The sequence below is a fragment of the Pelophylax lessonae genome, assembly GCF_965119305.1.
Source record: "Pelophylax lessonae genome assembly, chromosome: 3".
NCBI classification, from domain to species: domain Eukaryota; kingdom Metazoa; phylum Chordata; class Amphibia; order Anura; family Ranidae; genus Pelophylax; species Pelophylax lessonae.
In genome coordinates, this window is record NC_138770.1 from 493,881,651 (window position 1) to 493,904,968 (window position 23,318).

General features: G+C 42.7%; 1 protein-coding gene across 1 annotated transcript in view; it reads left to right on the top strand.

Moving 5' to 3' along the window:
• Positions 1 to 23,318, top strand: part of DHX57 (DExH-box helicase 57) — a 295,697-nt gene that overhangs the window by 133,710 nt on the left and 138,669 nt on the right. The window contains exons 13-17 of the mRNA XM_082251986.1: positions 4,363 to 4,479; positions 11,059 to 11,155; positions 11,255 to 11,428; positions 11,994 to 12,194; positions 13,379 to 13,655. Coding sequence (XP_082108112.1) covers positions 4,363 to 4,479; positions 11,059 to 11,155; positions 11,255 to 11,428; positions 11,994 to 12,194; positions 13,379 to 13,655 — 866 coding nt within the window. The remainder of the gene's footprint in view (positions 1 to 4,362; positions 4,480 to 11,058; positions 11,156 to 11,254; positions 11,429 to 11,993; positions 12,195 to 13,378; positions 13,656 to 23,318) is intronic.

Sequence of the window (23,318 nt, forward strand, 5' to 3'; positions counted from 1 at the left end):
AAGCGCCGACTGTCGGAGGACATAAGAGAAAACGGAATTTTTGTAAAATCTTACCTGTAAAATTCCTTTCTCTGAGTCCTCCGACAGTCACCGCCCCCGCCCCTCTTTTGGGGTTCTTGTTACCTACTGCTATGCTACCAAACTGAGTTGGGAGTGGTGATGCAGGGGGGGTATTGACCGGATGGGACAGCCCCCGTGGGTGTGTATATGCTAATGCATTTTGTCTTTGGACTAAGTCTATATGCCTAGCTATTCCTACGGATAGGAAGACAATACTCAACAGTAAGGACTTAGAGGAGGCGGCGACTGTCGGAGGACTCAGAGAAAGGAATTTTACAGGTAAGATTTTACAAAAATTCCGTTTTTAAATTGCCGGCATGGTTTTTTTACATTTAGCTGGCAGCGGGAAACCTGTTGTTAAGAAAACTGTGGCCGGCTATTGGGAGATCCCTATGCTGTTTCTGACATATACCGTAGCAAAACCCTGCTGTCAAAGATCGCTTGTTTTTTTACTCGTTTTTGTTTGTGAATTGGACTTAAGAGCTTACCGCATTGTTATTTGACGATATTTACCCCCACGTTTTTCATTTGTGGTAAATGTGGTGAATACTGCATAATCATTAAAAAACATAGTGCAGCGCAATAAACATTTTATATGAGAGGATAGTCCTTATTAAAAGCCAGAAGTCCCAGAACAGTCCATATGGTGCAGGAAAGTTGGAAAAACAATAGGATCTCCTCCACCCGTGATTACATCGTGCTCACCTGAAATTAGAAAAATCAGCGCTTCAAATCCAGACAATATCCGCTCACCAATAAGCATACCATGCAATAAAAAGACTGATCTAAGTGCTCTTTAAACTTTTATTCAAACCATAAATAAATGAACCACACTTACATAAATATAAGCAGTAAAAGCATGACAGCTCTCTCCAGATAGCACCGTGTCTCAGATGCAGGGTGACAGTGCTGCTGCAATGAATGCAGCTCCTGAGTACAAACTGACCTGAGGATGGCGGCGGGTGACGAGCGGCTCCACCTCCTGTACGTGTATCGTCCTAATGAGGGACTTCATCAGCGGGGGTAGAGTCTCCTTGTCACCCTGTTCCTTAAATATTATCAAGTAGTCATAGCAGCGAGTATGGCTGGGACACACAAGGCCTCACACCGCCATTTAGTGGCCAATTTAAAAATTACTATGCAGGAAAATGCTTTTCAGATAGCAAAACCCACTACAGATTATAAAAAAATAAAATTAAACATAATCACCCGCCGCCATCCCTGCTGATCTTACACCCACATTGAAAAACAATAAAAAATATATAATATAAAATCCAAGAAAATAAAACATCATAAAACAAGTAGACCTCTCAAATTTATCTGTCAGAAATGAAAAAGTTGAGGTCAAACTCCACGTTCAACCCCAATGGAGACAACACCCCTGTTTCAAAAATCCAAAAGGATTCTCGCTGTCTTAGCCTCCTAATAAAATGACCTCCTCTCCAGTGCTTCTTCACGTGTTCTATGCCCCAGAATTTTAATCCTCTGGGGCCTCTGTTATGATGCATACGGAAGTGATTGGACACACTGTGTTACTTTTCCCTTTTTGATGTTACCAATATGTTCGGCCACTCTCACATGCAGGGCCCTTGACGTCCTACAAACATATTGAAAGCCACAGTTGCATTCTAACATGTATACAACACCTTCCGTACTACATGTGCTGAGGTCCCTGATGTTATACTGTTTACCTGTACTATAGGCGGTAAAATCCTTCCGTTTTTTTTATGACATGTTTGCATGCGGAACATCTTCCACATGCAAAAAAGCCAGTAAGGAAAGAGAAGAGTTTATTCTCCCTCTGAACAGGAGGATCCACCACCCCTGGCGCAATTCTATCCCTCAGTGTAGGAACCGATAAACTGTGGGCGTGGGGGCAGGACAGGACCCAACACATGGTCTCTAAGGAGAAGTCCCCAATGTTTGGAGATGATCTTCTCAACTTTTTTATATTGAACATTGTAATCAAGGATGATTTTAAATTCCTGTTTACCTTTCATTCTTTTGTGTGAATCGCCTATAAGAGCACCCCTATCCAAATTCCTAACCTTCTCCATTTTAACCTCCAGACTGCTCTTTTTGTAACCTTTCTGCACAAACCATTCGATCGGAATCTGGGATTGAGAGATGAAATCAGCCTCTGTGGAGCAATTCCTCCTCAGGCGGATAAACTGGCCCTTAGGGATGTTGCCCAACCATGAGGCACGATGACAACTCTTTAGTGGGATATACCCGTTTCTGTCGGTAGGTTTGAAATAATTGCATGTGCAGAAGGTCCTCCCATGCTTAAATATTTCAAGGTCTAGGAAAATCATTTTTTCTTTGTCAATGTTCTATGACAAAGAAATATTTCTTTGGTTCCCATTAAGTTTGTCCATAAAAACTTGTAAACTGTCATGATCCCCTTCCCAAACCATGAACAGGTCATCAATGTAGCTGTTCAGGGCGCTGATGGGAAAACTGCCTCTTCCTCCCAGTGTGCCATGAAAAGATTGGCAACGCTGGGAGCGTTCAATGGGCGCGTGCCATTGAAACCCCCATGGTCTGCAGAAAGAACCGGTGATCATACCAGAAGTAGTTCCGGTTAAGACAGAACTTTAAACAACTTAACAAGTATTTCTTATGAGTGTGGGATAAATGAGATCTCTCAAGAGCCCATTTAACGGACAATAAAGCATCCTGATGACCTATTATGGTATATAGGGAACTAACATCTGCAGTTATTAGAATACTATCTGGTGAACACTCAAGACCCCCAAGTACTTGAATAATATGCTTAGTGTCTCGGAGATATGCTTGGGTCTCAGAAACAAGGGGTTTTAAAAAAAAAATCTATGTACTGGCCTATCCGTGGTGAGATAGACCCAATCCCATTAACAATGGGTCTCCCTGGTGGTCTTGTGGAGTCTTTGTGAATTTTTAGAAGGAAATATATAATGGGAGTACGGCAAGAGATGGGGTCCAAATAAAGTGCTTCCTTTTTGTTAAGAACACCCAACTCCTTCCCTTTTTCTCCCAAAAGATGCAATTCTTCCTTAAATTCAAAGATCGGGTCCGATCTCAGTACCCTATAGGTAGACCCATCATTAAGCAATCCGACCATTTCATCCCTATAGTATTCTTTAGACATCACAACCAGACCCCCCTCCCTTATCCGCAGGGCGAATTACAAGGTCACGTTTCTTCTCTAGGGACTGGATACCTTTCCTAATACAAAGCCAAAAACTTTCTTGATTTTTAAATCCTCCATATCTTTCAGTACCTTATTCCTAAATACCTCCATGTGTCTGTTGCACCATATGGACTGTTCTGGGACTTCTGGCTTATAATAAGGACTATCCTCTCATATAAAATGTTTATTGCGCTGCACTATGTTTATTAATGGTTCTGTATGAGATAAAAGTGATTTGTCTTTGGTGTTCAGCTTGCAATTTTAGTTTTTAGGTTTATCTGTCTGCGCTGATTGTTATATGTTTTCGTAATACTGCATAATCGTTGTGTGTTTGTGAATTGTGAAAATGTTGTGTGTGTGTGTGAATTGGACTTTATTAACCGCATGCGATAATTTATGCAAATTAGTCACGTGACCATGTTATCACATGCGGTAAACGTCAGTGAATTGACCACAAAATTCCTTATCTAAATACTTGTTCCAAGTCAGTAGCTCAGAATTACATTGAAGCCAAAAGCATCAACATGACAACCAGGAAACTGGCATTTTTAAAAGGACAGGTCATTAATAGCAGCATCTATAATCTCTCATGGCAGGTTTTTTTTTTTTTTAATATCAAGTAGAAAATGAACAACAAATACATTTTTTTGACTCTGCTCACCAGGTGATTTATGTTCATGGTATTTAAACTGGTCACTAGATAAAGTGGTCACTGAGTCATTAAGTGAGGGAGAATCTTTCCAATGGGACCCAGACAACAAAAAAAACCTGACGGAGTTACAGCTCATTGTCTCACTTACAAAACGAAACATTTAAAATGCATCCAAACAGTTGCAAAAGGGCTGTGCTTTGTACATTCCGGTGTAATTCTCTGCCTGAAATTCACAGGTGCCTGTCAAAATCAGCTGAAATATGCAGCGGCTGTATGTCAATATTTGCACTTTTAACGGTGCTTGGGTATGGGGAGGTATTCATGCCCCGAATACTGTACAGCCCTCTTGCGGCGGTGTGCATGTACCCTAACACAGTAATGTAAACACATCAGTTTGTGAATTGTAAAAGCTTTCATAAAGGTGATCAGTGCTTGAATGTTTTCAGCCCATGTAATTAAATCTCTGTTTTCATTACAGGTGTCAGCAAATCTGTTATTAAAACACTTTCTGCCATGGATTTGGATAAAATTAATCTTGAGTTGATTGAAGCTTTGTTGGAATGGATAGTTAATGGTGACCACTCCTACCCATCAGGTTGGTAGATATCAAGCAGCAATTAAATTAGGGATTTCCAGTAACACTAGATGCATTCAAAGGGAAGCAAACCTCTAACAACTAAGATTTTGTTTACCTTTTCATAGATTTCAGGTTGTGTGTCATGCATCAATGTTGTCAATTGCCTAGTTAATGTATGCGCTATATTCGTAGCACCTTACAAATGGTAAGATTACAGCTATACTACGGAAAATTGTTATCAAATACTTATCGTAATTTTCCTTTCCTGGCCTATCCTCATGTTAGCACACAATGGTTAATGCCTCCTCTGGAACCCACAGGACCACCTCTTCCTAGCTAAATAAGACAGCCCCTCCCCCACTGAAAGGTCTGATAACCTAGCCTACTACAGGCTACTAGGGAGGGAGTCATGTGCTGACATGAGGATAGGCCAGGAAAGGAAAATTACGGTAAGTATTTGATAATTTCCCGTATTCCTGGCCCTACCTCATGTCAGCACATAATGGATATAACTAGCTGAATAAATGGGCGGGAGAGAACACATGAAAAGAAACGTTGACAATCAAAGAAAAGCTGCCAAAGACAAAAATTATTTATGTCTCATCCCAAACTTTGTAGAACTTGCTGATTGCACACCTAGCTTGTAAAGTCAAATGAAGGGCTAGCCATCTCTCATATCGTTCACTGAAATCCTGGCTTAACTGCCGCAAAGGCTGCCACCCCTCTGGTCGAATGGAGCTCGCCCCTGTTCCTGAGCAGAAAGGCCTACTTTCTACACGTCAATCTAATCACCCTGGTAAACCAATAAAAGATGACTCAAGAACCTGATGGCGAAATGAAAAGTTTGTCCACTTTGCTCATGTCTTTGACCTTTCTCATGTACATGGTTAGCAACTTGTGTAAGGACCTGAAGTCTTCTTGTATGGAGGGACTGCCCCCAGGTTTTCCTGGAAACTGGATACCACTTGGAGATAGAGGAAGTATTACTATTTCTGGTAAAAAGACACAAAAGGGATCTTTGCAGGAAAGTGCTGCAGTCTGCAACATCCATCTGTCTGAAGCAACTGCTGTCAGAGGAACTAGTTTTGCCACTAGGAACTGCAATGAAAATGAAGCTATTGAAGCAAAGGATGCCTGTACTAGTTCTTTCAGAGCCAAATCGAAGTCCCATAAAGGGAGCAAGGATTTCCTTGGTGGTCGTATATGGATTACGGCCTGCATGAAGCATTTGTTCAATGGCTTTTCCACCCATCTGCAGCTTGAAAAAGAGGATAAAGGCAGATACATGTACTGTATGCCAGACTAACTTCAAGCCCCAATTGAAAACATGTTCAGGATATTGGCTAGAGCTGGGGACACAGGAGAGAAAACTTTTCTGAGCAAACAGAACAAACTTACTTCATATCCTCTTATATGTAGCACTTATGGTCTTGTGGTCTTCACCAAGCTCTAAGTAATTTCAGATGAGAATCCCTGCACCTCTAGTCTGGCCAATTCAAAAGCCAGGCTATTAGGAGTCTCACTGGATTGGAATACTGCCATTGACATTGGCATAAAAGATCTTGTTTGACCGTAAACTGGATTAGTGATGTGGATGACATCTGGGGAGCAATGAAAGCTAAGGCCTCCTCGACAGGTGGAAAGCACCTGTATGGCATAAATGTTTTCTGTCCAAATCTTCAGTAGAATCTTCATAATCAAGGACACTGGATGAAGAAAAACATCAACGGAAAAACCCATGGCGCTGTTAAATCAGTTCACCTTTGTTCAGTGGACCCTGTATGAGAGCTACCACTGCAATGCCCCATAGAGCCAATACTAGTTGAGGTACATATTGTTGAAAAATAATTTGCCTAACTGATCCCTTAGTGGATCCTGCTTTCCCAGTAAGTAGACTGCTGTTAACTGCTTGTAAGTGGCTCTCCGCCCCTTAAAAAGGGTAAGAAGAGTAACAGGAAAAGACAGACACTTGATGCCCCATTGGGGGGCAGTGTAGGCTACTGCTGTCTTGTTGTCAATCATCAACTTCACTCGGGACCCTTGGAGGAAGATCCTGAATGGCTTGCAATGCTAGATAAAACTGCCTTACATTTAAGACCGTCAAAGCATCTGCGTTCCACTAGGCTCCAATGACCTTGCACTTGTCTCCTCGAACTGAAGACAGACTGGCATCCAACGTCAGAATTATTCCATCTCCTGGGCTGAGAGGCACGCCACAAAAGAGGCACACTGGTGTCCAAAACTCCAGTTCCTGCTAATTTGTGCAGACACAAAGACCTTCTGATTCATAGGCGGCCCATCCCATTGACTGAGGAAGGCAAATTGAAAAGCCTGCATGTGTCACCTGGCCCAAGGCAGCACTGGAATGGCTGCTGTAAAATGTCCCAATGGGGACAATGCAATTCCTCGCTGACATAAATGCTGTCTCCATGACTACTACTACTACTTGAAAGCTTTCACGTCACGACCGGGAAGTGTCGCCGGATGTTACCCCTGCGTCCCAGTCACCAGGAAGTGCCGACATCCATCGGCAGCAGCGGAGTACTAGAGACTGCCGGAGACATCCTGACGAACTTTTCTCACGGTCGGACATGACTACATACGATATGTTGCCCTCCTTACTTGCTCAATTGTGAGTATATTGGTGTATATTGACATGCTTTATTAAACCTTCCTACTGCACTTAGAGTGGCGCCTGTCTTTTCTCTACAGTATCCCTCAAGTTTTTCTTCTTACTTGTGGCAGAGCAGCCTTCAGTGCCAAGGACTTTCATATACATATGGACTTGAATATGGACTCTTTCATGTGTATATGTGTATCAGACACTTTAATTGTGTAAGGTAGAAACCACTGGCTTTCTTCTTCACTTGCGCCAGTATACAAATATGTTGTTCAGTATACTATACTAGAACACACTGCACTGGTGTCATAGGCCATTGGAATCCATGGTAAACACTGTTCATGCATTTTTGACTCAGAATAAAAGTGTTTTGGAGTGCATCTGGTTTGAACCAAGTCCACTTTTCCATAGTATCCCTAAAGGTATTCAAAGGCAAAGACACTTATGCACTAAATGCTGGCAAGCCCCATCCGCTCCTGGAAGTACGTTGCTTAAACATGCATCAGCCACCTTCATTGGATAAAGCTTGGAGACCTTTACTGTAAAATGGTCTTCTTATCAGATCTCTCAAATTCTTCATCAGTGAGCTTTTACCTCTGTCATTAAATGAAAAGAAAGCCCTTCCTTTTTTCACATTTGGAAATATCTGCATGCTTTTTGTGATGGTTGGGCCTGTGTCTTGCCTGTGGCATGTATCTTTGCTACATACTTTCTGCTACAGCCTCTAGGCTTTGAAATTTGTGCATCTGCTTCCTTATCCATTTTCATTAGAGGCAATCCATTCAAAATTTCCTGTCACTGCAGACTGCATGCAGGTGCAACATGCAACAAGGGGTGGGCAAGGCATTTTCTATTGCACTGATTTAAACGCATGTGAGCCATTGCCATGTGAGCTGCTTGAGGAGCATGGAAGTCATCCTGTGCAGGAATCTGAGGAATGCATATTGTCTTGGTCAGCAGATGACAAGTCTTATGTTTTGTGGAGTGTTTGTGTTTAGGGCTTCTGCTCCTAAAATAATGAAAAACACCATACTTTGCATTCCTTGAGCACTCTTTTTTTTTTTTTTAAATGTCTCATGCTGCCCCTCCTACCTTTTTGCTAGTCTTCTGTGCCACTGACCGGTGTGGTGAGCTCATGCAAAAAAATATGGAAAAAAAATTATAATGCCCTCAACAAGAAAAAACAAGTACCCTGGCCCTTTAAGACCCATCTGCTTTTATCTATTTCAGAAGCAGCAACAGGTGTGGTCAGGCAGCCCTTCCAGTGGCAGACAGGAGACACAGAATCTAAGACAAAAAACAGTCAGGCTGTTTAACCCCCAGGAGCACAGCAGGGGAGCAAACGGCAACAAGTCTTTACCTCACAAGAGAAAACTGGCAGGACTGCAGAGAGGAGAGAAACCAGTTCCTCTGCCGGCTCGGACACTGTTTAAGCTGCTGCTTGGTGACTGGCAGTCACTACGCCGCGCCGCCACATCTCCCTGCCCTCTGTGACATCATACACCGCTGCTCTCAGACTGAAGACAAAGTCAGGAGAGCAGTGCGGCACGCTGCCTATACAAGACATGAAAACGCCCCAATGGGGACCTTGCAGAGCTTAGTATTACCACACCTGTAGAACATTCGTGCTATCTAAGCATCATTTGCCCGCCACCCAACACAAAGGGCACTCAGTTTGTAGGAAGGTTTACCATCCAACATTCAGGGTCTTCCAACTCCATGAGAGGCTGAACATTGAGGGGGAGGGCGATATACTTGCAGCAACCAAAGTACTTACCAACTGCTATCCACAGGTGGCCTGGAGCATGACCAAAAAAGAACACTTCAGTGGGGAAGGGGCTGTCTTTTATTTAGCTAGGAAGAGGGATCCTGTGGGCTCCAGAGGAGGCATTAACCATTGTGTGCTGACGTGAGGTAGGGCCAGGAAACTATCGTAGTGCCAGTACCCCCTCAAGACAGGTTCAAAGGATTTTATTCAAATCTGTTCACGGTATCAAAGCCCAACGAAATGTATTCGTCCAAATCTGGACTTAAAATTCACAAGGTCAGTAATTGCCTTGCTGAGACAAGAGAAATACATGACATCCATAGATATCCAAGATGCCTATCTGCATGTTACCATTTAGCCACCTCGGCAATGTTTTCTGTGCTTGGCAGTGACAAACAATCACTTCTAATTTGCCGCACTGACCTTTGTCCTATCCTCTGTTCCCAGATTATCCACAAAGGTCCTAGCAACTCTTGCCCTTCTTAGAAATCAGGACATCTAGGTCACAGGTTATCTAGAGGAACTTTTTAAGGACTCCTCTCCCTTCCAGGCTTTTGGTTGGATGATCAATTCTTGATCTCAGAGAGCATGCTCTGGAATTGGGGTCAAAGAGACAGTCTTGACTTAGCAATTTTGGAGTCTACCTCTGAGCTACTGCTTCGATCAGACAGAGGAAATCCCCATCTTCAGTACCTCATAAGGGACACCCTGCTTCTAAGTCCACCATTGAGAGATGGATAAGGATTCTAATCACTAGAGCTTACATTCTCAAGAACAAATCTCCTTCTGGGCTTTTACATGCCCATTTCACCAGATCTGCAGGAGTTTTTCTGCACCAATCCTCTGTAGCCCAGCTTTGTAAGGCTGCCCCCTGGTCCTCTGTTCAAGTTTCGGTGGATGTCCAATCTTTTGCTGAGTCAGTTTTCACTTGCATAGTTCTTTCTGTAGCACTTTGAAGTGTGGTCTGTTGACCCTTGTTGTTGTTGGGTCTGTTGGCACAGTTCTGTTTGCCTAGTTGTTGCTCACCCTTCCCATTCATTGTTATGGGGCATTCCATGGTCTCTGAATTCTTTGCATGTGTTCTATACGGCACAATTATTTTAAGAGGAATTTGAACTTACCCATGAATTCCAGATTTTGAAGTACAACATGAGTTACACTCTCTTCTATTCCTTGGCTATTCTCTGCATTGCTTGCTATGAAACTGAGGATTCATAGAGTGGGGTAGTACTTGCCAGTGTCCAATCGCCTGAAGGTTGGAGTTTATAACCCAGAGTTTATGAATAACAAACAAACAAAGAGCTGGGGGGGCACACCCTGAACATGCATTTCTAAAGCTGGTGCAGCTATGAACCAAGCGACATGCATATTTACAGAGAATAGCGCACACATGCAAAAGAAATGACTATCAAATATAAAGGCAAAAAAATGGGGATTTGGTCCCACCATATGGCCATAATCGTGCTCAAGCCCACCACTACGTCAAAGTACCCCATTGTCAGTGGGTCCTACACTATCCATAAAAAGGATGAATCCAACCTCTCACCATTGGAGATGCTTACTCCTTACTGGGAGAGATGTGCAACTGCATTATAAGGGACTCCTCCTATATCTGCTTGCTAGTGGACACTGATAGAGTACAGGTGTGGGAGGGTGGGGTGCTCAACCCCAGAAGTCTGGTCAGGACCGAATACATAACAAACAAAGAGCTGGGGGGGGGGGGTGGCACACCCTGAACATGCATTTCTAAAGCTGGTGCAGCTCTGAACCAAGCGACATGCATATTTACAGAGAATAGCGCACACATGCAAAAGAAATGACTATCAAATATAAAGGCAAAAAATGGGGATTTGGTACCACCATAAGGCCATATCGTGCTCAAGCCCACCACTACGTCAAAGTACCTCATTGTCAGTGGGTCCTACACTATCAATAAAAAGAAGGATGAATCCAACCTCTCACCATTGGAGATGACTTTATGAATACTTTGCCTGTGGCCTGTACTGTACAGAAATATATTAAATTTTCAGGTAAGCCTAAATTCCACTTTTTCTTACTTTTGCAGTGTTTAAGAGATCTAAAAAAATGGGGAAGTGCTATTTTTTTTTATTTTTTATATGGTCTAAGATACACTATACTAATAATATAACAAACAACATGTTTGCTATCCTCATCATGTGTTACACTCTCTTATGTTTTTTTTTTCTAGGTGCTGTTTTAGTATTTTTGCCTGGTCTGGCAGAAATCAAAATGTTGTATGAACAACTACAATCGAATGCCTTGTTTAGCAATCGACGCAGCAAGCGGTATGTTCATCTGTATACTTATTAGACATTGTTTGTTGTAAAAAAAAAAAAATAAATACATATCTATCTTTTTTTTTTTTTTTTTTTTTTTTTTTGCAGATGTGTGATCTACCCATTACATTCATCTTTATCAAATGAAGAGCAGCAGTCTGTATTTGTTAAACCACCACCAGGTGTTACTAAGATAATAATTTCCACCAATATTGCAGAAACCTCTATCACGATTGATGATATTGTGTATGTGATTGACTCAGGCAAAATGAGGGAGAAGAGGTAATAAATTACACAACACTACGTATAATTTTTCACATTTCTGTATTAAGTATATATGTTTCTTATAAACAATTTAAAGTAGAACTCCAGATTCAGCCAAAAAACATATGTCTGCATGATCATGCAGGTGTATAATGCAAATATATGCAAGACATTCAAATATATTTTAGTAAAACATTTTTTGTACCTAAAAAAGTCCTCAAATTTCCTCCAAATTTTAACTAGAACATAACTGTGCATCTCATCAGCAGTTCCATTTTTATCAAAAATAGGAAAGATATTCCACCATTGACAAAAAAGCCTGTGTTTTTAAGTTTGAGAGTGGCCTTGCATGTGTATCTGAATCCCGTGTCCCTCAATGAATGAGAGAGAAAGTTGTATTTTTATACTAGGTGTAAATACCATTTCTTAAAGTTCATTAGGGCCCCACTCCTCTGGGAGGGATGCTGGAAGTGGGAGGGGTTATACTGGTCTGATCACTGATTTTGTTTTGTTTTCCAACTTTCAATGAACACGGCCTTAAACCCAACTGAAATCTGTGTGCCTTTGCATTTATCTTTTCTAGATATGATCCATCAAGAAGTATGGAGAGCCTTGAGGAAACATGGGTATCTAAAGCGAATGCCATTCAGAGAAAAGGAAGAGCTGGCCGCGTGGCCTCAGGTGTGTGCTTCCACCTGTTCACCAGCCACCACTATCACCATCAGCTTCTAGATCAGCAGCTGCCAGAGATCCATCGTATTCCACTGGAGCAGCTATGTTTAAGGTATATGCTATATTTGTTATATTTTTACTGAAATACTTGTGCTTGAATTTCAAATGCCCTTATGAAAATGCCAACTGACATCTGCTTTATCTAAGGCAACCTGCATACTTCTAATAAGTCAGTGATTCACCTAGTAGTAAAGTCAGACAGTCAGGCAGTTAGCATTTTAGGTGGTCAGAAATGGTAGCAAGATATTTTTCTAATAAGGTAATTAAAGTAGAGTTAAAGCTAGGTTCATATTTGTGCATTGCAGAAGTACACACAAAATTGCATGCATTCCCACAATGCACAAAAAACACCTTTTGCAGGTGGGCAGTGGTGCCTTTAATTCTTAATGGCACCCCCCAATACACCTTTTGAACCTTGCATTTTGGTACGGTGTGCTTTTAAAAGAAAGGTCATGCGCTTCTTTCGTGTGATTTTCATACTGTATAGGGCAGCGCATTGCAATCAATGTGTTACCCTAAACGCAACTCACAAAAACGAATGCACACCATCGTACCTGCATAGCTGCACATTATGGCTGGCTTAGTCCTGGGTATGTCCTACTCCACGAATATTGAGGTTCTGTGCTTTCCTTCATCTTTCCCATCTGCTTCCCCTGTCATCTTCTCCTCTTTTCCAGAAATTCATAGACCTGAATGAATGTACCTTTTAATTTCCTATTGTCATTACGTGGCAGCATATGGGAATCCGGCTGACACATTAGTGAAGTGTGTCCATCGTGACAAACATGCGTCTCAACCCTTTGCTGAGATGAATATTATATACAGTATGTATACAAACATTTTGGTACAGGGGGGCACCTGTGATGAAGGTATCCCTAAAGCATTATGAACTTTCTAAAGAGCACAGCAGTCTTTCTTTTCACACACTACTGACTGTCTAAAACATGTACAAGGCCTTATTTTAATAATAATAATATTATATTTTTTGTTTTGACTGTTTTTCACGTGTCACATGTATAATGTGCACATTTTTAGCTTGTACTTCAGCTACTGTACTCGTCAAATACCTTTTTTCATTTTAAACATCAGGTAAGGAGAACCTATGCAAACAAATAAACACATTATATACTCAATTTAACATATTTAATTTACATTGACTTGCTCCTTGTTGTTTAAAAAGAACCAATTCCAACAGAATATTTGATTAGTGTCTTTTCTTTTTGTGCTTTATCATAGAATAAAGATTTTGGACATGTTTTCTGAGTCCCGACTAGATACTGTTTTGTCTCGGTTAATTGAACCACCAGGAGTGGAATCAATTCAAACTTCCAAGCTACGGCTTCAAGATCTTGGGGCACTTACTAAGCAAGAAACACTCACGCCACTGGGTTATCATTTGGCTTCCCTGCCAGTAGATGTGAGAATTGGTAAACTGATGCTGTTTGGTGCTATCTTTTGCTGTCTGGACTCGGCTCTCACTATTGCTGCCAGCCTGGCATTTAAGTCTCCTTTTGTAAGTTGATTTTTTTTTTTTTACAATAAAACCTTTAATTTACCTGTGAATGGCTGCATTTAAGGAAAAAATTAGGGTACAATATTTGGTATAACTTTATGGGAGGCAGAATTAACCCAATCAAAGCAATAAAGTAATAATAGGTGGGTGTGGGCCCGCAATACACTTTCCCTTGGGATGAAGACAGTATAGGGTTTTCATAATATTTCTATACTGTGTATAGGTGTTGCCATTGTCAAATCTGCCAGTATAGTAAGACATTTCTTTCTGGCTCCATTATACTTGTAGAGGGTGCAGAAGTACTGTTGATAAATTGATCAATTTTAAGCAGATCCATGTGGTAAAAAGCAAAATTTGAGTGTACATAAACATTTGCAGTGAACGTGTAAGAGGCATGTACTGGCATTAATTAAATAAAATTTAGCTGCTCTAGATTTGATAAATGGATATATGATATACACATATGATTGGAAGATAAAATTTATCTAAAATGCTCAAATGACAAGGTGAAAAAATATAACCAAGTGTATACAGGTGCACAATTTGAAATTGAATAAACACATACAGCTCAGTTCTAAGATCAAATGAAACAGTGGTGCAACTTAAATAATCCAGTGCACACAGCAAATATATACGTATGCACAGCTATAGTGAATATAGCTCGGCTAAGTATAAATGAGTTCAGGTGCACAATGCAAAGAAGAAAAAAATATAAATAAAAAATTGTGAAGTCCCAAAAAATATGAAGTGTAATAACAGTGTAGAAAAAAGGTCCTCCACCACAACAGTGTTAAATGATTCCTCCACAGTGCGTCCATTAATGTGACAAGCCCATACGCTTACCAGATGCTGGTAAAAAGTATGCCTTTCAATCTGATCCTCAATAGGTCCAGGTAAAAAGAGCATTAGGATGTAGACTGGCAACGGATCGGCGCTGGATGGATGCAGCCTTCAGACGGTACTCAAGCAATATGGGACATAAACTGCTTCCACCGCGGGGTCAGCATATACAGTGGGTACGGAAAGTATTCAGACCCCCTTAAATTTTTCACTCTGTTATATTGCAGCCATTTGCTAAAATCATTTAAGTTCATTCTTCTTCCTCATGAATGTACACATAGCACCCCATACTGACAGAAAAACACAGAATTGTTGACATTGTTGCAGATTTATTAAAAAAGAAAAACTGAAATATCACATGGTCCTAAGTATTCAGACCCTTTGCTCAGTATTTAGTAGAAGCCCCCTTTTGATCTAATACAGCCAGGAGTCTTTTTGGGAAAGATGCAACAAGTCTTTCACACCTGGATTTGGGGATCCTCTGCCATTCCTCCTTGCAGATCCTCTCCAGTTCTGTCAGGTTGGATGGTAAACGTTGGTGGACAGCCATTTTTAGGTCTCTCCAGAGATGCTCAATTGGGTTTAAGTCAGGGCTCTGGCTGAGCCATTCAAGAACAGTCACGGAGTTGTTGTGAAGCCACTCCTTCGTTATTTTAGCTGTGTGCTTAGGGTCATTGTCTTGTTGGAAGGTAAACCTTCGGCCCAGTTTGAGGTCCAGAGAACTCTGGAGAAGGTTTTTGTCCAGGATATCCCTGTACTTGGCCGCATTCATCTTTCCCTCGATTGCAACCAGTCGTCCTGTCCCTGCAGCTGAAAAACACCCCCACAGCATGATGCTGCCACCACCATGCTTCACTGTTGGGACTGTATTGGACAGGTGATGAGCAGTGCCTGGTTTTCTCCACACATACCGCTTAGAATTAAGGCCAAAAAGTTCTATTTTGGTCTCATCAGACCAGAGAATCTTATTTCTCATCATCTTGGAGTCCTTCGGGTGTTGTTTTAGCAAACTCCATGCGGGCTTTCATGTGTCTTACACTGAGGAGAGGCTTCCGTCGGGCCACTCTGCCATAAAGCCCCGACTGGTGGAGGGCTGCAGTGATGGTTGACTTTCTACAACTTTCTCCCATCTCCTGACTGCATCTCTGGAGCTCAGCCACAGTGATCTTTGGGTTCTTCTTTACCTCTCTCACCAAGGCTCTGCTCCCCCGATAGCTCAGTTTGGCCGGACGGCCAGCTCTAGGAAGGGTTCTGGTCGTCCCAAACATCTTCCATTTGAGGATTATGGAGGCCACTGTGCTCTTAGGAACCTTAAGTGCAGCAGAAATCTTTTTGTAACCTTGGCCAGATCTGTGCCTTGCCACAATTCTGTCTCTGAGCTCTTCAGGCAGTTCCTTTGACCTCATGATTCTCATTTGCTCTGACATGCATTGTGATCTGGAAGGTCTTATATAGACAGGTGTGTGGCTTTCCTAATCAAGTCCAATCAGTATAATCAAACACAGCTGGACTCAAATGAAGGTGTAGAACCATCTCAAGGATGATCAGAAGAAATGGAAAGCACCTGAGTTAAATATATGAGTGTCACAGCAAAGGGTCTGAATACTTAGGACCATGTGATATTTCAGTTTTTCTTTTTTAATAAATCTGCAACAATGTCAACAATTCTGTGTTTTTCTGTCAGTATGGGGTGCTATGTGTACATTCATGAGGAAGAAGAATGAACTTAAATGATTTTAGCAAATGGCTGCAATATAACAAAGAGTGAAAATTTTAAGGGGGTCTGAATACTTTCCGTACCCACTGTATAAAAAGCAAAAGCTTCCATAGTGAAGTAGGTAAGAACAATACTTTATTGGTTTATTGGTATAGGTAAAAAAAACTCACATTTACACTGGTATATCAGCGCTGTAATAAAGATAGCCGGCAAGGTACACTGTCGCCCGTCTTCCGGTTTCCACGTGCTGACGTCACCACGTGGAACCCGGAAGACGGGCGACAGTGCACCTTGCCGGCTATCTTTATTACAGCGCTGATATACCCGTGTAAATGTGAATTTTTTACCTATACCAATAAAGTATTGTTCTTACCTACTTCACTATGGAAGCTGGAAGCTTTTGCTTCAAATTGTGCACCTGTATACACTTGGTTATATTTTTTCACCTTGTCATTTGAGCATTTTGATTAATTTTATCTTCCAATCATATGTGTATATCATATATCATTTATCCAATTGTCAAATCTATCGCAGCTATATTTTATTTAATTTATCTCAGTGTTTCCCACTTCTAGCCAAAGCTGTCCTTTTCTTCTCGGGTGTTTTAACGCGGTTATTTTTAGTATTATATACTGGCATTACATCAATATATATGGAGCTTTTCCAATTCTCTATTTTCTGCATTACATACATAGTAAGTATTGATGCATAACAATACGTAGAATTTGATGGTCATCAACATTAGCGCATAATGAAGGTGATAGGCTTGATATCTTGATGCACAGGAATGCTTAGTCTCTGATCAGAGTAACCATGGCCCCCTGAGTAAAGAATATCGAATTTTATAGTGGTATTGTATTAAATACTTAGTAAAGTGGAGACAACCGCATTGAAAGGTGGAAAATCGTTTTCTCTTTCGTTCATTGACGGACACAGCTCCAGAATCTTCCTAACCATTGGGTAATGCTGCTCCTTACAGGAGTAGGACATTAGGCAGGAAAAAACTTTATCACGCCTATGGGGCAGTCTCAGGAGATATACTCCCACTCTCTGTTTATAAGCATTCAGTTTTTTTCTGCCTAGTGAGGAGTAAGGACCTAGTTCCTTGCTGGGATCTCTGGTTCTAGCATTTTTCCTTTTTTAAATAGAATTTTTTCCTCTTGGCCTGCGGCACCCCCATTCTGATGGCCTATTGTGACAAAATTGTCATGGGTCAGTGACCTAAACGCAATAGGTTGATGCCTAAGCGTTGTGCTAAACAGTATCCCTTTGAAGAGTTAAAGAAGTAGACAGTCCCACCTGTGGTGGATTCTCAGGTTCCAGGCTGAATAAATCCACTCTAATCCGGTGGAGGAGTCTCTGGCTTTTAAAGACCCCTTTGACAAGAGAGCTGAGACTTTGGTCCGCCACGTTTACTGGTTCGGTCCTTAGGCCGTTGTTCACCATAGCATTGGTGTCCCAGACTTTAACGAAGTAGGCAAGCTTTTACGCCAGGATCTGGAGGGGGTGTAGCTTCCCCCTGCCCTTGCAGAGCTGGCAGACCAGTTGGTCCAGGGATTGCAGTTTGTCTGTGATGCCTCTCTGGATGCAGGTCCCTTAGTTTCTAGGCTGTCCGTGACAGCAGTAGTCCTTCGGCGCCTGATATGGATGATATCCTTAAGGATCTTACAGGGGGGAAGAGTACTTCCAGGGGCAAGGAGTCTCGTCGCAGTCATAGGCCCTTTATTTCTCAGTTTATATGCGGCTATTTCATCTCTCAGGATCTCAAGACAAAGGATCTAAGTCTGTCAGGACCACCTCTGGAGGTTCCAAGTGAACCTGGTCTGGTAAGCCAAGAGCGTGTTCTTCCAGACCTGCAGACAAAGCCCTCTTCTGCCTGAAGGGGTGCCCTCACCCGTGTCTGAGGTGGGGGGGACGTCTTCTCTTCTTCCGGACACATGGACCTCTCTGATTCAAGACAGAGGGGAGTCCACGAGCTGGTTCGGTCCGGCTACAAGATTGAGTTTGTCTTATCCTCCAGTGAGGTTCTTTCCTTCCAACCTGCATTTGTCCCGAGACCACCTGCAGGGTCTCTTCGGGGCGGTGCAAGACTTTCTACTACAAGGGGTGATTGTTCCGGTTCCAAAATCAGAATGTTTTCAAGGTTTCTAGTCAAACCTGTTTACAGTTCCCAGGAAGGAAGGCAAGGTACGTCCAATCCTGGACCTCAGGGCTTTGAACCCCCTTGTGCAGGTACAGAAGTTCCAAATGGAGTCCATTCGTGTGGTAGTGGCATCCCCACATCAAAGGACGCTTACCTTCATATTCTAATATATGTTGGTCATCAGCGTTTCCTCCACTTTGCCGTGGGCAAGGAACATTATCAATTCATGGCATTACCCTTTGGTCTCGCCTCAGCTCCTCGGCTATTCACAAAACTGTTGGCATTGTAGCAGCAGAGGGGGGATTGCGGTACTTGGTACCTGGACGCTCTTCTTCTGCAGGCAGAGTCTCCAACTGCTCTAAAGGACAACCTGGAAATTACTGTATTGACTCTGCAGGAGTTGGGTTGGAAATTGAACTTCCAAAAATCTGCTCTGGTTCCGTCCACCAAGTTGGACTATCCGTGTCTTATTCTGGACTCTGCTCCAGCCAGGGTGTTTCTTCCAGGGGAAAAAAACTCCAAAAGCTGCAGAATAAGATTTGGCTCCAGGTTTTCAGCAGTCAGTCATCTTTCAGGACTTAGTAAAAAAGAAAAAAGTAACCGCGCTAAAGGTGATAAATAGGAAAAAGACACAACTTCAAGTGTGACCACACCCTCAAATATGTAAATAAAAAAGTCGCGCTCAGTGATGATAAACTAAATGAATGTCCATAAATTATCAAGTGATAAATCAAATATTAAAAAAAGATGTCCAATTAGTCCCAATATGGATAGTGAATTTTGTGAAGAAATTATGTAAATCCAGATCCCCCTTTGGTAATATGCTTACCAGAACATAATGTATCAAAGCTCCCAGGATCCAAATCAGCAATCTTGGTATTGTTGGTAGATGTCCATTGATAGACCTCGCAGGAATTTGAATGTATGGAATCATGGAAAAAAACAGGAGAATGCCATAGCATAAAATCCCACAAAAAAATATGGTATACTATTGGCAGTAAATCACCAGTGATGTATCCCAAAACTGGAAAAATTGTGTGTGAACAAAAGAAGATAGATTGAATCCACCACCAACAATAATGCTGCTTACCAGAATTAAAGTGAAATTCACAAATAGTGGTAGAGGAAAGCCAAAGCCAGGAAGAACAATCAAAGTATTCTTTACCAAAGGGAAGATGAGCACAATTGTAATTAGGGATGCACCGAAATTATCAGCCGAAAATGAGCCGATCTCATTTCGGCCGATAATGGGTTAACATTGCCGAAAATAAATATGGCCGCCGTGGGGAAGGAGGAGGGCGCAGCGCAGGGCAGGTTTTAAAAGTCCCGCCTCTGGCCGGCCGTCCGCCTCTTAATGACGTCCCTACTACGATCTGTGCATTAATGAATGGACATACCAGGCGGGGGGGGCGGGGCAAGCGGCCGCTATAGATAGAACTATGTGAATTATTCCTGTCAGCTCAGCGCGACTATGTGTGAATGAGAACAGAACTGACCTGACACCGGGCGGGGGGAGCGGCCGCTATTAGCTGTAACTATGTGAGCGCTTCACTTCCCTGACAGGCATGTATCTCCGCTGACAGGGAAGTGAAGCTCTCACATAGTTACAGCTAATAGCGGCCGCTCCCCCCGCCCCCCCCCCCCTCGCCCGGTGTCAGGTCAGTTCTGTTCTCATTCACACATAGTCATGCTGAGCTGACAGGGAAGGATCACATTAGTTCTATCTATAGCGGCCGCTCGCCCCGCCCCCCCCCGCCTGGTATGTCCATTCATAATGCACAGATCGTAGTAGGGACGTCATTGAGAGGCGGTGCCGCCGGCCAGAGGCGGGACTTTTGAATGAAGGACACCCGAGGAGGGGGACGCTGAGGCAGTGGGGGTGGGGGGAGATGGGGGGGGAGCTGAGGCAGCTTACCAATGGTATTTGTATTATGAAGCATGAGGGGTTAATGTGTTGTCACTGCTGGTCACTCATCTATTAGTGACCGACCAGTGGCAGGTAATTAACCCCTTTGTGCTGCATTAGTGCAACCAGTATCAGTGTTAATTAACACTGGTTGCACTGATACTGATTATTTTTAATTTAATATTAACAGTTTTGTTTTAGGCCACTAGATGGAGCAATAGCATTGATGTGGATACATATAGACCTTCTTATATATATCTTTTTTCGGCTATCGCATACATTTTTTTTGGCTATTATAATTTCATGATAATGTTATGAGATCTATTACCGTTCTTTGTTGATTTTGGTTCTTATAGCATTTAAAATTTAGCGCTGTTTCTGCATGTGATCGCTGGATCATTCCCTTACATGGGATGGCTGAACAGGCTTCATTCATTACCGGATATCTGGCTGAATGGTGTTTAAATAGATGGCGTCAGCATGCCGTCAGCATGCCGTCCGCACCTTTGAAAACGTCATCTATGACGAAACGACGTTAGGTGCGTGCTGACGTCATTTCCGGTAGTGTCCCACGAGTGCGAATGTGCAGAGCCGTCCGGCCGGCGGCTGATACAAACAATCTTTTTGTCAAGTTTCATGTGAGTGTATTACTTTTTGACCTATTAAATTTTGTACGTTTTTACACTATGGTGTCCTTCTCTTTTATGTATTGTGCATTTGGGGCCCATCATTACTGAGCATCAGGCGACTATACCACCCATCTATCTTCCTGGTCTACCTAAGTTTGCAGTCCGGCTTATCTGTTTCTGTGGGGATCTCATTGCCTATCCACTTCAGGACATCAATGCCCATTTAAAGGTTTCATCTGGTTAGAGGCCGATAGGTACCGTTGTACCCGACTACTGAGGTGGAGACATATCTGTTCACTTATGAGTGTCATGCATTCAGTCTGTTAAGGGAATGACCTATTGGTGGTGGATTACAATTGTGCTCATCTTCCCTTTGGTAAAGAATACTTTGATTGTTCTTCCTGGCTTTGGCTTTCCTCTACCACTATTTGCGAATTTCACTTTAATTCTGGTAAGCAGCATTATTGTTGGTGGTGGATTCAATTTATCTTCTTTTGTTCACACACAATTTTTCCAGTTTTGGGATGCATCACTGGTGATTTACTGCCAATAGTATACCATATTTTTTTGTGGGATTTTATGCTATGGCATTCTCCTGTTTTTTTCCATGATTCCATACATTCAAATTCCTGGGAGGTCTATCAACGGACATCTACTAACAATACCAAGTTTGCTGATTTGGATCCTGGGCCTTTGATACATTGTGCTCTGGTAAGCATATTACCAAAGGGGAATCTGGATTGACATAATTTCTTCACAAAATTCACTATCCATATTGGGACTAATTGGACATTTTCTTGAATATTTGATTTATCACTTGATAATTTTTGGACATTCATTTAGTTTATTATCACTGAGCGCGACTTTTTATTTACATCTTTCAGGACTTGCGTGTGGGTGCTGTGGCTGATTGTGTCTACCTTCGAGGCGGTTCCATTTGCACAGTTCTACTCAAGACCTCTGCAAAGAGAGATTCTTGCAAAGTGGCACAAGAACCCACAGTCTCTAGACAAGCTTATTCTGTTGATCAGGGATACGAGAGGGTCCCTGATATGGTGACTTCGCTCTCCGGTGCTTCAACAGGGCAAATCCTTCCTTCCCCTGTACTGGACGGTGGTCTCTACGGTTGCCAGCCTTTCCGGGTGGGGAGGCGTTTTGGGCATGGATGTGCTCAATGGGTCTGGACTCTGGAGGAGTCAAGACTACCATTCGATATACTGGAACTTTGAGCGATAGGATTTGTCTAGCCTTTAAGGGTATCTGGTAAGGATTCAATGGGACAGTGCCACGGCCGTGGCATATGTCAATGGCCAAGGGGGCACAAGAAGTGTCCTGGCAGCTCAGGAGGTAGCCGACATTCTAAGGTTCAGCTGCGTGTCCAGTTGGGAACTTCCGCGGTGCACCTGTTTGACTCTCATCTCAACAGGAAGGTGCATAGAATTGAGGCAGGGTCTCGGGATCCTCTGGCTGACGCCACAGACGCACTGGTGGCTCCTTGGGGCAAGTATCAGCTGATATATGCCTTTCCCCCACTAAAACTTCTGTCAAGTTTTCTTCGAAGGATTGAGGCAGAAGGGATCCGTCATCCTAGTGGCTCCAGACTGCCCTTCGCCGGTCTCGGTATGCCGATCTGGGACTGCCGTTTGCCGATGCCCCTTGGAGACTTCCTCTCAAAGAAGATATGTTGGCCCAAGTGCCAGTCTTCCATCCTGCTTTACAGTCGCTGCCTTAAACGGCTTGGCTTTTGAAAGCCATGTGCTGAAGGATAGGGGTTTGCCTTACTGTTTGTCCGTACAGATGGACCTTGCAAGGGGTTGGACGCGTCTGCCGTGACCATTTCCAGATGGACAAGACAGACAGTGGTTCAGGCCTATTCCATCAAGGGTCAGGTTCCTCTGTTCCCTGTTAAGGCGCTTTCTACGTAGGTGCTTGGTGCCTCTTGGGCTTTCCGCCATCAGGCGTCAGTGATACAGGCTTGCAAGGCGGCCACCTGGTCCTCTGTGCGCACTTTCACAACATTTTAATATAGTGGATGTACTGGCATCTGCGGATGCTGCTTTTGGCCACAAGGTTTTGCAGGCTGCTGTTTGAGAGAACCTGGTAGTACCGGACATTTTTATCCTGTTTGTTTTGAGAGAACCTGGTCCTCTTTGAGGGTGCATTGTTTATAGGTGAGCTCCAGTTGTTCTTGGTTGAGCTCCATGTTACTTGGTTGGCTAGGTTTAGCCTTTTGGGAATTTTTTTCTGCTGTGTTTTTTCCCACCCCTCATGTTTAACACTGCTTTGCAACGTCTCATTGGTTAAGAAATTCTGGAGCTGTGTCCGTCAATGAACGAAAGAGAGAAAATTGGATTTTTGTCTTACCGTAAAATCCTTTTCTCTGATGCTCATTGACAGACACAGCACCCACCCCTCTACTGAGTTGGGT